This window comes from Trachypithecus francoisi, unplaced genomic scaffold (assembly GCF_009764315.1).
Source record: "Trachypithecus francoisi isolate TF-2019V2 unplaced genomic scaffold, Tfra_2.0 Lachesis_group2, whole genome shotgun sequence".
Taxonomy (NCBI): Eukaryota; Metazoa; Chordata; class Mammalia; order Primates; family Cercopithecidae; genus Trachypithecus; species Trachypithecus francoisi.
The window spans coordinates 67,839,860-67,855,278 of record NW_022681465.1 but is presented as its reverse complement, the minus strand read 5'-3'; the positions used below and the strand labels follow the sequence as shown (position 1 = coordinate 67,855,278).

The following is a 15,419-nucleotide window of genomic DNA, read 5'->3' as shown; positions in this document are numbered from 1 at the left end:
TTTTCAGGGCCATTTCAAAATATATCAAAGAGGCCGGGCGCGGTGGCTCAAGCCTGTAATCCCAGCACTTTGGGAGGCCGAGACGGGCGAATCACGAGGTCAGGAGATCGAGACCATCCTGGCTAATACGGTGAAACCCCGTCTCTACTTAAAAATACAAAAAACTAGCCGGGCGACGAGGCGGGCGCCTGTAGTCCCAGCTACTCGGGAGGCTGAGGCAGGAGAATGGCGTAAACCGGGAGGCGGAGCTTGCAGTGAGCTGAGATCGGCCACTGCACTCCAGTCTGGGTGGCAGAGCAAGACTCCGTCTCAAAAAAAAAAAAAAAAAAAAAAAAAAAAAAAAAAAAATATATCAAAGAAATGTACTTTGGGGTGTGGGGAAAAGAAAGAGAGATCAGCCTGTTACTGTGTCTATATAGAAAGAAGTAGACATAAGAGACTCCATTTTGTTCTGTATTTGAGATGCTGTTAATCTGTGACCCTAACCCCAACCTTGTCCTTGCAAGAGACACGTGCTGTGGTGACTCAAAGTTTAAAGGATTTTGGGCTCTGCAGGGTGTGCTTTGTTAAACAAGTGCCTGAAGGCAGCTTGCTGGTTGCACAATGTTGCTCTTTATGCACTAAAAAGGTTTTTGAAGATGTTTACATATACATATCAAGGCACAGCACTTTTCCTTAAACTTATTCATGTCACAGAGAACTTTATTCTTATGTCTTACTGCTGACTTTCTCCCTATAATGATCCTATTATCCTGCCACTTCCTTTTCTTTAAGATGGTAAAGATAATTACCAATAAATACTAAGGAAACTCAGAGACCGGTGCCGGCGTGGGTCCTCTGTATGCTGAGCGCCGGTCCCCTGGGCCCACTTTTTCTTTCGCTATACTTTATCTCTGTGTCTCATTTCTTTTCTCAAGTCTCTCGTTCCACCTAACGAGAAATGCCCACAGGTGTGGAGGGGCAGGCCACCCCTTCATCTGGTGCCCAAAGTGGGATCTTTTCTTTAAGGTGAAGGTACGCTGGAGCATGGTCATTGAGGACAAGTCGACGAGAGACTCCCGAGTATGTCTACAGTCAGCCGTGTGGTAAACTTGTGCGCTCGGAAGAACCTAGGGTAACAATGGGGCAAACTAAAAGTAAATATGCCTCTTATCGCAGCTTTATTAAAATTCTCTTAAAAAGAGGGGGAGTTAAAGTCTCTACCAAAAGTCTAATTACGCTATTTCAAACAATAGAACAGTTTTGCCCATGGTTTCCAGAACAGGGAACTTTAGATAAAAGACTGGGAAAAAACTGGCAAAGAATTAAAACAAGCAAGTAGGGAAGGTAAAATCATCCCACTTACAGTATGGAATGATTGGGTAATTATTAAAGTAGCTTTAGAACCATTTTAAACAGAAGAAGATAGCGTTCCAGTTTCTGATGTCCCTAAAAGCTGTGCAGTAGATTGTGAAAAAGAGGCAGGGATAGAATCCCGGAAAAGAAGGGAAAGTTCACACTGTAAATGTGTAGCGGAGCCGGTAATGGCTTGGTCAAAGCAAAATGTTGGCGATAATCAATTACAGGAGGTGATATATCCTGAAACGTTAAAATTAGAAGAAAAAGGTCCAGAATTAGCAGAGCCATCAGAGTCTAAACCACAATGGCCAATTCCTCTTACAGCAGCTCAGATGCCTGTAACTTTACAACCTCAAATGCAGGTTAAACAAGTACAAACTCCAAAAGAAGATCAAATAGAAAAAGATAGAGTCTCTGTCATGGCAACGCCAATCCAAATACAGTATCCACAATATCAGCCAGTAGAAAGTAAGACCCAGACGCCAGTAGCCTATCAATACTGGCCGCCAGCCGAACTTCAGTATCGACTGCCCCCAGAAAATCCGTATGGACAGACAGGAAGATTTCCAACGCCATAGGGCAGGGTGCCATATCCTCAGCCGCCCACCATGAGACTTAATCCTACAGCACCGCCTAGTACACAGGGTAGTGCATTACATAAAATTGTTGATGAGGCAAGAAAACAAGGAGATATTGAGGCGTGGCAATTCCCAGTAATATTAGCATCAAGACCACCTGGAGAAGGGGCCCAAGAGGGAAAGCCTCCTGTAGCTGAAGCCAGATATGAATCCTTTTCTATAAAAATGCTAAAAGAAATGAAAGAGGGAGTAAAACAGTATGGACCCAACTCTCCTTACATGAGAACATTATTAGATTCCATTGCTCATGGACATAGACTCATTCCTTATGATTGGGAGATTCTGGCAAAATCATCACTCTCACCCTCTCAATTTTTACAATTTAAGACTTGGTGGATTGATGGGGCACAAGTGCAGGTCCGAAGAAATAGGACTGCCAATCCTCCAATTAACATAGATGCAGATCAACTATTAGGAATAGGTCAAAATTGGAGCACTGCTAGCCAACAAGTAATAACGCCAAATGAAGCCATTGAGCAAATTAGGGCTATCTGCCTTAGGGCCTGGGAGAAAATCCAAGACCCAGGAACCACCTGCCCCTCCTTTAATACAATAAGACAAGACTCTAAAGAGCCCTACCCTGATTTTGTAGCAAGACTTCAAGATGCTGCTCAAAAGTCAATTACCGATGAGAATACCCGTAAGGTCATAGTGGAGTTGATGGCATATGAAAATGCCAATCCTGATTGTCAACCAGCCATTAAGCCATTAAAAGGAAGGGTTCCGGCAGGATCAGATGTAATCTCAGAGTACGTTAAAGCCTGCGATGGAATTGGAGGAGCTACGCATAAAGCTATGCTTATGGCTCAAGCAATCACAGGAGTTGCTTTAGGAGGACAAGTTAGAACATCTGGGGGAAAATGTTATAATTGTGGTCAAATTGGTCATCTAAAAAAGAATTGGCTAGTCTCAAATAAACAAAATGTAACTACTCAACCTACTACCACAACAGATAAAGAGCCACCTGGCCTATGTCCAAGATGTAAAAAGGGAAAACATTGGGGTAATCAATGCCATTCTAAATTTGATAAAAATGGGCAACCACTGTAGGGAAATGAGAGGAGGGGCCAGCCTCAGGCCCTGCAACAAACTGGGGCATTCCCAATTCAGCCTTTTGTTCCTCAGGGTTTTCAGGAACAACAACCCCCACTGTCACAAGTGTCTCAGGGAATAAGCCAGTTATCACAATACAGCAATTATCCCCCGCCACAAGTGACAGTGCAGCAGTAGATTTATGTACTATACAAGCAGTCTCTCTGTTTCCAGGGCAGCCTCCATGAAAAATTCCCACAGGGATATACGGCCCATTGCCTGAAGGGTCTGTAGGACTAATCTTAGGAAGATGAAGCTTAAATCTAAAGGGAGTTCAAATTCATACGGTGTGGTTGATTCAGACTATAAAGGCGAAATTCAGTTGGTTATTACTTCCTCAATTCCTTGGAGTGCCAGTCCAGGAGACAGGATTGCTCAATTATTACTCCTACCTTATATTAAAGTTGGAAACAGAGATAAAAAGAACAGGAGAGTTTGGAAACACTGATCAGGCAGGAAAGGCTGCATATTGGGCAAGTCAGATCTCTGAGAGCAGACCTGTGTGTAAGGCCATTATTCAAGGAAAATAGTTTGAAGGGTTGGTAGATACTGGAGCAGATGTCTCTGTCATTTCTTTAAATCAGTGGCCAAAAAATTGGCCTAAACAAAAGGCTGTTACAAGACTTGTTGGCATAGGCACAGCTTCAGAAGTGTATCAAAGTACAATGATTTTACATTGTTTAGGGCCAGATAATCAAGATAGTACTGTTCAGCCAATGATTACTTCAATTCCTGTTCATCTATGGGGTCGAGATTTGTTACAACAATGGGGTGCGGAAATCATTATGCCTACTCCATTATACAGCCCCACGAGTCAAAAAATCATGACTAAGATGGGATATATACCAGGAAAGGGATTAGGAAAAAATGAAAATAGCATTAAAGTCCCAATTAACACTGAGAAAAATCAAGAAAGAAAAGGAATGGGGTATCCTTTTTAGGGGCGGCCACTGTAGAGCCTCCTACACCCATTCCATTGACTTGGAAAACAGAAAAACCGGTATGGGTAAGTCAGTGGCCGCTACCGAAACAAAAACTGGAGGCTTTACATTTATTAGCAAAGAAACAATTAGAAAAGGGGCACACTGAGCCTTCATTCTCACCCTGGAATTCTCCTGTATTTGTAATTCAGAAAAAATCAGGCAAATGGCGTATGTTAATGGACTTAAGAGCCATAAATGCCGTAATTCAACCCATGGGGCCTCTCCAACCCTGATTGCCCTCTCCGGCCATGATCCCAAAAGACTGGCCTTTAATTATAATTGATCTAAAGGATTGCTTTTTTACCATTCCTCTGGCAGAGCAAGATTGTGAAAAATTTGCCTTTACTATACCAGCCATAAATAATAAAGAACCAGCCACCAGGTTTCAGTGGAAAGTACTACCTCAGGGAATGCTTAATAGTCCAACTATTTGTCAAACTTTCATAGGTCAAGTCCTTCAACCAGTTAGAGACAAATTTTCAGATTGTTATATCATTCACTATATTGATGATATTTTAGGTGCTGCAGAAACAAGAGACAAATTAATTGACTGTTACACATTTCTGCAAGCAGAGGTTGCCAATGCAGGACTAACAATAGCATCTGATAAGATCCAAACCTCTCCTCCTTTTCATTATTTAGGGATGCAGATAGAAAATAGAAAAATTAAGCCACAAAAAATAGAAATAAGAAAAGACATGTTAAAAACAAATGACTTTCAGAAATTGTTAGGTGATATTAATTGGATTCGGCCAACTCTAGGCATTCCTACTTAAGCCATGTCAAATTTGTTCTCTATCTTAAGAGGAGACCCAGACTTAAATAGTAGAAGAATATTAACCCCAGAAGCAACAAAAGAAATTAAATTAGTGGAAGAAAAATTTCAGTCAGTGCAAATAAGTAGAATAGATCCCTTAGCCGCATTCCAACTTTTGATTTTTGCTACTGCACGTTCTCCAACAGGCATCATTGTTCAAAATACTGATCTTGGGGAGTGGTCATTCCTTCCTCACAGTACAATTAAGACTTTTACATTGTACTTGGATCAAATAGCTACATTAATTGGTCAGGCAAGATTACGAATAATAAAATTGTGTGGTAATGACCCAGACAAAATAGTTGTTCCTTTAACCAAGGAACAAGTTAGACAAGCCTTTATCAATTCTGGTGCATGGCAGATTGGTCTTGCTGATTTTGTGGGAATTATTGATAATCATTACCCAAAACCAAAAATCTTCCAGTTTTTAAAATTGACTACTTGGATTTTACCTAAAATTACCAGACATGAACCTTTAGAAAATGCTCTGACAGTATTTACTGATGGTTCCAGCAATGGAAAAGCGGCTTACACAGGGCCAAAAGAGTGAGTAATCAAAACTCAGTATCAATCGGCTCAAAGGGCAGAGCTGGTTGCAGTCATTACAGTGTTACAAGATTTTAATCAACCTGCTAATATTGTATCAGATTCTGCATATGTAGTACAGGCTACAGGGGATGTTGAGACAGCTCTAATTAAATATAGCATGGATGACCAGTTAAACCAGCTGTTCAATTTATTACAACAAACTGTAAGAAAAAGGAATTTCCCATTTTATGTTACTCATATTCGAGCACACACTAATTTACCAGGACCTTTAAATAAAGCAAATGAACAAGCTGACTTACTGGTATCCTCTGCATTCATAAAAGCACAAGAACTTCATGCTTTGACTCATGTAAATGCAGCAGGGTTAAAAAACAAATATAATGTCACATGGAAACAGGCAAAAGATATTGTACAACATTGCAGCCAGTGTCAAGTACCACACCTGCCCACTCAAGAGGCAGGAGTTAATCCCAGAGGTCTGTGTCCTAATGCATTATGGCAAATGGATGTTACACATGTACCTTCATTTGGAAAATTATCATATGTTCATGTAACAGTTGATACTTATTCACGTTTCATATAGGCAACCTGCCAGACAGGAGAAAGTACTTCCCGTGTTAAAAAACATTTATTATCTTGTTTTGCTGTAATGGGAGATCCAGAAAAAATTAAAACAGACAATGGACCAGGTTACTGTAGTAAAGCTTTCCAAAAATTCTTAAATCAGTAGAAAATTACACATACAACAGGAATTCCTTATAATTCCCAAGGACAGGCCATAGTTGAAAGAACTAATAGAATACTCAAAACTCAGTTAGTTAAACAAAAAGAAGGGGGAGACAGTAAGGAGTGTACCACTCCTCAGATGCAGCTTAATCTAGCACTCTATACTTTAAATTTTTTAAGCATTTATAGAAATCAGACTACTACTTCTGCAGAACAACATCTTATTGGTAAAAAGAACAGTTCACATGAAGGAAAACTGATTTGGTGGAAAGACAACAAAAATAGGACGTGGGAAATAGGGAAGGTGAAAACCTGGGGAAGAGGTTTTGCTTGTGTTTCACCAGGAGAAAATCAGCTTCCTGTTTGGATACCCACTAGACATTTGAAGTTCTACAATGAACTCATTGGAGATGCAAAGAAAAGCACCTCCACGGAGAAGGAAACACTGCAATTGAGCACCATTGACTCACAAGATGAACTAAGTGGTGATATCAGAAGAACAGATGAAGTCACCAAGCACCAAGAAGGTGGAGCTGCCAACCTGGCCACAGTTAAAGAAGCTGACACCATTAGCTGGAAAAAGCCTAGCTAGCACAAAGGTGACACAAACCCCAGAAAAAATGCAGCTTGCAGCTTTAATGATTGTATCAATGGTGGGAAGTCTCCCCATGGCTGCAGGAGCAGTTGCAGCTAGTTATACCTACTGGGCTTATGTGCCCTTCCCACCCTTAATTTGGGCAGTCACATGGATGGATAATCCTATTGAAGTATATATTAATAATAGCGTGTGGGTACCTGGTCCCACAGATGATTGTTGCCCTGCCAAACCGGAGGAAGAAGGAATGATGATAAATATTTCCACTGGGTATCGTTATCCTCCTATTTGCCTAGGGAGAGCACCAGGATGTTTAATGCCTGCTGTCCAAAATTGGTTGGTAGAAGTACCTACTGTCAGTCCCACCAGTAGATTTACTTACCACATGGTAAGCGGAATGTCACTCAAACCACAGGTAAACTATTTACAAGACTTTTCTTTTCAAAGATCATTAAAATTTAGGCCAAAAGGGAAACCTTGCCCCAAGGAGATTCCCAAAGAATCAAAAGATTTAGTTTGGGAAGAATGTGTGGCCAATAGTGCGGTGATGTTACGAAACAATACATTCGGAACTGTTATAGATTGGGCACCTCAAGGTCAATTCTACCACAATTGCACAGGACAAACTCAATTCTGTCCCAGTGCACAAGTGAGTCCAACTGTTGATAGTGACTTAACAGAAAGATTGGATGAACATAAGCACAAAAAATTACAGTCTTTCTACCCTTGGATATGGGGAGAAAAGGGAATCTCTACTCCAAGACCAAAAATAATAAGTCCTGTTTTTGGTCCTGAACATCCAGAATTATGGAGGCTTACTGTGGCTTCATACTGCCTTAGAATTTGGTCTGGAAATCAAACTATAGAAACAAGAGATTGTAAGCCATTTTATTCTATCAATCTAAATTCCAGTCTAACAGTTCCTTTACAAAGTTGTGTAAAGCCCCCTTATATGTTAGTCATAGGAAATATAGTTATTAAACCAGACTCGCAAACTATAACTTGTGAAAATTGCAGATTGTTTACTTGCATTGATTTGACTTTTGATTGGCAGCACCGTATTCTGCTAGTGAGAGCAAGAGAAGGCGTGTGGATTCCTGTGTACGTGGACCGGCCATAGGAGGCCTCGCCACCCATCCATATTTTGACTGAAGTATTAAAACATGTTTTAAATAGATCCAAAAGATTCATTTTTACTTTAATTGCAGTGATTATGGGATTAATTGCAATCACAGCTACAGCTTCTGCGGCAGGAGTTGCATTGCACTCTTCTGTTCAGACAGTAAACTTTGTTGACAATTGGCAAAAGAATTCCACAAGGTTGTGGAATTCACAATCTGGTATCGATCAGAAATTGGCAAATCAAATTAATGATCTTAGAAAAACTGTCATTTGGATGGGAGATAGACTCATGAGCTTGGAACATCGTTTCCAGTTACAGTGTGACTGGAATACATCAGATTTTTGTATTACACCCCAAGTTTGTAATGAGTCTGAACATCACTGGGACATGGTTAGACGCCATCTACAGGGAAGATAAGATAATCTCACTTTAGACATTTCTAAATTAAAAGAACAAATTTTTGAAGCCTCTCAAAGTCACTTAAATATTATGCCTGGAGCTGAGGCATTAGATCAAGTGGCAAAAAATCTTTATGGATTAAACCCCACAACTTGGATTGAGTCTATTAGAAACTCTACTGCAGTAAATTTTGCAATTATGTGTCTCTGTTTAATCGGCTTGTTTTTAGTGTGCTGGACCAGTCAAAGAATCCCGCTTCAAAATCGAGAGAAGGAACAAGCCTTCATCGCCATGGCACATTTATATAAAAGGAAAGGGAAAAAGGATGTTGCGGGAAGTCAGGGACCTTAAACGGAGGGACCGGCTAAAGCTACGGCAGAAAAACATAAAATGTGAAGATTTCATGGACATTTATTAGTTCTCCCAAATTAATACTTTTATAATTTCCTATGTCTGTCTTTAATCTCTTAATCCCATCATCTTCTTTGTAAGCTGAGGAGGATATATGTCACCTCAGGACCCTGTGATGATTGCGTTAACTGCACAAATTGTTTGTAGAGCATGTGTGTTTGAACAATATGAAATCTGGGCATCCTGAAAGAAGAACAGGATAACAGCGATGTTCAGGGAACAAGGGAGGTAACCTTGAACTGGTCGCCGGTGAGCCGGACGGAACAGAGCCATATTTCTTCTCTTTTTACATGCAAATAGGATAAATATCACTGAATTCTTTTTCTCAGCAAGGAATATCCCTGAGAAAGAGAATGTGCTCTGAGGGTAGGCCTATAAACGACCCCTTTGGAAGCTTGCCGCCTTTTATGGTTGAAGCCGAAGGGACGAAATAAGCCCCGGTCTCCTGTAGCACTCCCAGGCTTATTAGGACGAAGAAATTCCCACCTAATAAGTTTTGGTCAGACAGGTTGTCTGCTCTCAAACTCTGTTTCCTGATAAGATGTTATCAATGACAATGCATGCCCGAAATTTCATTAGCAATTTTAATTTTAATTTTAACGCCATCCTGTGATCTCATCCTGCCTCCACTTGCTTTGTGATATTTCATTACTTTGTGAAGTGTGTGATCTCTGTGTTGGTACCAGAAACTGAGGCAATTGCAGGAGTTGCTGATGGCCTCGCAAATCTTAACCCTGTCACTTCGGTTAAGACCATCTAAAGTACTACTATTGTAAATTTCATATTAATCCTTGTGTGCCTGTTCTGTCTGCTGTTAGTCGGCAGGTATACCCAAGAGTTTCAAAGAGACAGCGACCATCGAGAACGAGCCATGATGACAATGGTGGTTTTGTTGAAAAGGGGGAAATGTGGGGAAAAGAAAGAGAGATCAGCCTGTTACTGTGTCTATATAGAAAGAAGTAGCCATAAGAGACTCCATTTTGTTCTGCCCACAGGTGTGGAGGGGCAGGCCACCCCTTCATTGGGTAAAATACTTCTATTTCTTTCAGGGCGCACGTTGTTGTCATGTTGATACCTAATTGCTACAAACAGTCCGTTTTGTCAGTTTTAAAGTTTCTGCTTTAATGTTAATGCTGATCAACTGTGCTTGAACTCCAATGGGACAGAAGTATAATGAGGCATGTCCAACCACCCATTCCCATCATGGCCTAAACTAGGATTTCAGATTTACTTTAGGATGCCCTTGGCCGAGAGGAAGGATCTTTCAGTTAGCTGGGGGTTAGAATTTTAATTCTGGTTTACAATACTATCATGTATTGGCCTTGGAAAAGTTTCCCTAACACAGAGTTTTGTTTTCTAATATCAAGGCAACAAAGCATAGGTCTTTTAGCCACATCTAATACAGTTGTAATCTGGGAAGTGGTGGCCACATTGTCCAATGTCCTATAGATCAATAAACTCTTAATATCCAGTTCAGAAGCCAGAAAGGCTCCCATGACTTTGTAATCAATTTCAGCAAATTATAATAAAACAGAAGGAATTGTCAGATTCAGGTTAGGGAAATGAAGTTGGAGTCTATTCTGAGACATTCTGGCTATGGACCATGGGCAAGTGACTTAATCACTGAACCTCCTCCCCTACTCCAAGTGGTGGACTTCGGGTAAATCTTTAACAACTGGCTCTCCAAGAAAAAAAAGCCATGATTTATAGCTTTGCCAATTTCTAGAGTTTTAATACTCCCATCACGGCCAGTTTCAAGCCAGCAATGTGATGTCAACAAGTTCACTGAATTCCTAAAATTTAACAATTGATTCTCAACAAGCCAGCATGAGCCAGCTCTAGCACACCACTGCTTCCAAGGCTCAGCTTCCACATCTGAAAAATGGGAATCACGCCACCTCCACGTGGCCGTTTTCACGACTGAGATAATGTAAGTGAAAATACCTAATACAGGGTTGTTAGCATACATGGGGCATTTGAGAAATGTTTGTTTAGTATTTACTGAGCACCTACTATGTAGCAGACACTTCCAGGAACGGAAGATTCATCAGAGAACAAAACAAGAGGTCTGCTCAGCTAGGATTGATGTTCTAAATGGGAGAGACAACCAGAAAGCAAAAAGAGAAGGAGAGAGAGAGACAGATGATAGAGAAAAAAATAGCCAGTCAGTTACTCTGGCAGTGATAAGCACTAGAAAGAAAAATCAAACCCAATAAGGATGAGGAGAAAAAGCAGTGGTATGGTAGGTAGGGTATGTCAGGTATGGTAGCCAAGAAAGACCTCACTGGTGAGAGACATCTGATGAGAAATCTGAGTGGAATAAAGGCATGACTATGGGATTATATGGGGAAGGATGTCCCAGGCAGGGCAAGAGCTCATGCCAAACCCTGGGGCAGGTATGATGGGCTGGGCCAACTCCAGAGACAGAAGGAGGCCAGTGGGGTGGGAGAACCTGAGTGAGGAGACACAGGTGGAAAGTGCAATGGGAAGGGAAGAAAAGAGCGAAGGTGAGGTGGGGGAAGTCTCAAGCCCTAGCCATGTCTTAGGTGCCTTTAAACATCTGGAGACATAGTGGGCAGGGGCCAGTGACAGACAGGGCTGCACTCCTGTCCCTCTGCCTTCCCTACACAGAGGAGGATCTACCAACTGTGCTCCAATGGCCTCACTCCTTTATGTTTTCAACTACTCAAGACAAATATTGACTCCAGTGGCTTCCATGGGCAGGCAGCAGTCTTAGCTCTAGAGACAGAAACTGTGAGCAAAACTTGAGCTCTTGCTTTTCATGGACCTACCTGGCCATAGAAGAAGACAGAATACATCAAAACATAAATAAATGCATTGGCTACGAAGACAATCAAACAAGGTGGGCTGACAGAGTCCCCCTCTTAGATATAAAAATCATCTTGGGCCAGGATCCTCCTGTCGCCTTATATTTCAATGCCTAGTTCTAGCACAGTACTAACTGGTGCTCTGAGTAGCATTGCTCTAAACAATTGACGAACAGTAACCAAAGTAGGCTGGCAACAGCCCCAAGAGATCAAGAGAGCCCCCATTTTCCTCCTGGCATGAACTTTTTCAAACCACAAGGTTGAGGAAATGCCAACCCTTTATATAACTAAGAAATCTCTAAGACATGGAGCTTTTTGTTTGCTTGGTTTGTTTCTCTTTTTGTTTTTTTAAATGTGGTTCTTAGGACACCTGCCACAAAATCATCTGGGATTTTTATTAAATAAAATACAAATATCTGGGCCCTGCATCAGACCCACTGAATCAGAATAACTGGAGAAGGAGCCCAGGCAACTGTATTTTCAATGACCTCCTAAGGAATGTGGATGCTACATTGCTGATGCTTGAGATCCACTGCTCTAATGCAAACGCGCAATCCACAAGGCTTCTTTTCATTTCAGTTGTAATTGTCTCCACAAAGCATTCTTAAGAAAGCTCTTCTGTAAACTTCCTTTGCAGAAACTGCAGCACCAGTCACAAGCTGACTGTTCAGAGAAATGCATGGGGAGACAGGGCCCGCGTGATTGGAGCAGCCCATCAACTGACCCATTCATTCGAAAAACTCCACGTGTAGAGACACTGGATGGCTTTAGTGGAAGCGCCTCATTGTCTGGGAAGCTGAAGGAGAGAGACTTTCTGGAATATTCCCTACCTGTGAAGAGGGCATGGTAGTGGAGACCCTTCTCCTTGTCCTGATGGGAGCAGACATCAAATAAGTAGGCTTTGATGGGCCCATCAATGAAGTCAGCAGCAAAATCAAAGAGAACCACACCTATCATGGTGACACTTATGGCCCAAACCAGCTTCTTCCTTGGGTTAGCAATCAAAGCTAAAAGAAAAATAAACATTGGTTTCCTAAATCCTGTTTTAGAACCATCCGTGTTTTGTAATTTCCACCTAAACTTCTTGGCATAAAATCATCTTCCTTGCTTTTATTTTGCTTTTTTCCCAAATAAAAATACCTTTTTTTTTAAGGGTTTAAAAATTATGCAACGAAAGTCCAGAAAACACAAATATATGGAGACAGAAAGTAAATTAGTACTTGCCTAGGTCTGGTGCATAGGAGAAAAGCTGACGTGACTGTTGATGGCAATGGGTTTCTTTTTGGGGTGATGAAAATGTTCTAGAATTAGAGAGTGGTAATGGTTGCACAATCTTGTGAATATACTAAAAGGCACTGCATTGTACACTTTTAATTAGTGAAATTTGTGGTGTATAAAATATCTCTTTAAATAAAAAAGCATGCATGCTTATTGCAAACAATTCCAATTATATAAAAAAAGTTGAGGGAGATGCTTCCAATCCCAGCCCCACTGAAGATCAGGCTTTGAGGCCTCCTTTTACTCACTTCTGCACACACAGACACAGGTGTACAATGGTAGTCAAATGCAGTGCTTCTCAAAGTTTGGCATGTTGAACTATCACTTGTACGTCTTGTTAAAATACAAATTTCTGGCCCCATCCCCAAGACTCTGATTCAATTGGTGGGCCTGAAGTGGGACTGAGAAACTGCATCTCTAACAGCCCCTGCTGATGCTGAGGGGCGGGTCAGAGGCCACATCTTTGAACAGCACTGACGCAGTAACCAACTTTCTTCATATAATTTCAGCTCCTCACAATTTTTAATAGCTGGATTTTCATTCTATGGATACCCTGTAATTCATTTACCCAATCTCCTATAAAAGATACATTGTTGTTCTCTTGTTTCAGGTTGTTTTTTAAACTTAAGAATAGCATAGATTATCTACACGTTTTAAAAATTACAGTATAAAATTAAATGAACAATAAGCCTACCCGCCGCTTCTCACCTCCGGTCCTTTAGTAATCCTCCTTACAGTCAACAATGCTTGCCAGCTTTTTGTTCATTCTCCCGGAAATAGCCTACATTTGTACATTTATGCTTTCTTTGAAGTATGTACAAATGATAATTGATTATCCTGCCTCATAATCATCTATTCTGCTAGCTTGAGAGTTAATGGTCTAAAAATGTGTGCTATTTTTAGCGATCCTCTTTGCAATGCTACTTTATTGTACTACCATCAACTACTGATTAATTGGTAGCTGATTAATGGCTAGAAAAAATGCCTACTCTCAGGTTTGATTTTGTCTGGAATTCGCAATGCCAGAAAGGTCCTCTTGAGCTGATGGGCTTATGCCTTCTGCCTATTAAAATGCTCTACATAAAACTATGAACAGAATTAACTCACTTGGATACACAGGTGAATTATTGTAAATATTTATGGAGCTATTTGGCAGCTGGTCAATTTGATGAGTATTAAATAGAGCATAATGGGCTCAAAAAGTAACTCAATTGATAAATATGTAAAAATATTCAATTTGATAAAATAGATACAGATTTAATAAAATAGATACAAATTTAATCCTATTTTTAAATCTTCACAACAATGAAAGATATTTATTTAGATATTTCTAGAAGTAGAGGCTCCCCAGCCACAGACTCTGGGCCAAATTTGTGAAAGGGGAAGTTCATTGTAACCTAGGAGAGATCAATTGTAACAAATTTCTAGGAAAGGTCAAACAAATTAATATTCTCCTCCTGCAGAGGTACACGCCAGGACACATATCCCTGCCTGCGCACCTTGTGCAGCCGACTTACCTGCTACAACAGTGTCCCCATTGAGGTACAGAGCCATGCCCACGAGCATCATGACTCCCAGGGTGAGGATGTAGGGTCTCCGGCGGCCCCACCTGGACCGGCAGTGGTCGCTGGCCGATCCGACCACGGGCTGCAGCAGGAATCCCAGGATGGGGCTGAGGAACCACACAATGCTGTACAGACTATTGGGCAGACCCACGCTGAGCAGGACTGGGGTCACATACGCTGCCTCCACCGCGTAGCAGAACTCTCGTCCGAACATGGCCATGCTGTGCATAATGAGTCTGCTGGTGGGTCTTTTAGGTGGCTCCACAGAGTCAAAGGGGCCATGATCAGCTAGGGATTTATAGATGTGGCCACCAGCCTGCCCACTGTTGCCACCCATGGCCACTGGGAGAGGAACTTTCCTGTGAGCCCACCACCTCCTGTGTGGTGCCAGGGTCTGTGCTTCAAACTGGGTTTGCAGAGCCTGGCCGAGCAACCAACAGAGATGGTCAGGCTGGGGGAGGGGCTCAAATTCTTTCCTGCCTCTAAGATCACAAGTTATGATGAGAGGGAGGGGGTGGTGCAGGAAAGCATGACAGAGATTAGCAGCTGTGAATGAGCCCTCTGGCTCCTTAAGACGTTGGAATATTTTTCTAAAGGGATCCTCCTTTGTACTGTTCCCTCTCTTTCTCTCTCTCTGTCTCACACACACACATATACACAATTACACGTGATCACACACGGCTTCTCTCCCTCTCTCTCACACACACGTTATTATACGTGATGACACACATGGTTATCTCAGACGGTATTACACATAATCACAAACACGGTTTCTCTCACACATGTTATTGCACACGGTCATACACATGAGTTCTTTCAGAAGCTATTACACATGATCACACACATGGCCTCTCTCACACACACATGCTATTACGATCACACACATGGCTTTTCTCTTACACACATGCTATTACACATGATCACACACGGCTTCTCTCTCACACACATGCTATTATACATGATCCGTACGGCTTCTCTCACAAACACATGCTATTACACATGATCACACACATGACTTCTCACACACACGTCATTACACATGATCAAATGGCTTCTCGCTCTTGTACACACGTTATT

General features: G+C 41.5%; 1 protein-coding gene and 1 pseudogene across 1 annotated transcript in view; one reads left to right on the top strand and one right to left on the bottom strand.

Moving 5' to 3' along the window:
* The window catches only part of SLC45A2 (solute carrier family 45 member 2), a 49,705-nt gene extending 34,925 nt beyond the window's left edge, over positions 1 to 14,780 (bottom strand). The window contains exons 1-2 of the mRNA XM_033179310.1: positions 14,295 to 14,780; positions 12,330 to 12,506 (exon numbers count right to left, since the gene is read on the bottom strand). Coding sequence (XP_033035201.1) covers positions 12,330 to 12,506; positions 14,295 to 14,679 — 562 coding nt within the window. The 5' untranslated portion in view covers positions 14,680 to 14,780. The remainder of the gene's footprint in view (positions 1 to 12,329; positions 12,507 to 14,294) is intronic.
* Positions 6,397 to 9,624, top strand: LOC117064999 (annotated as a pseudogene).
* Positions 14,781 to 15,419: the final 639 nt, after the last annotated feature.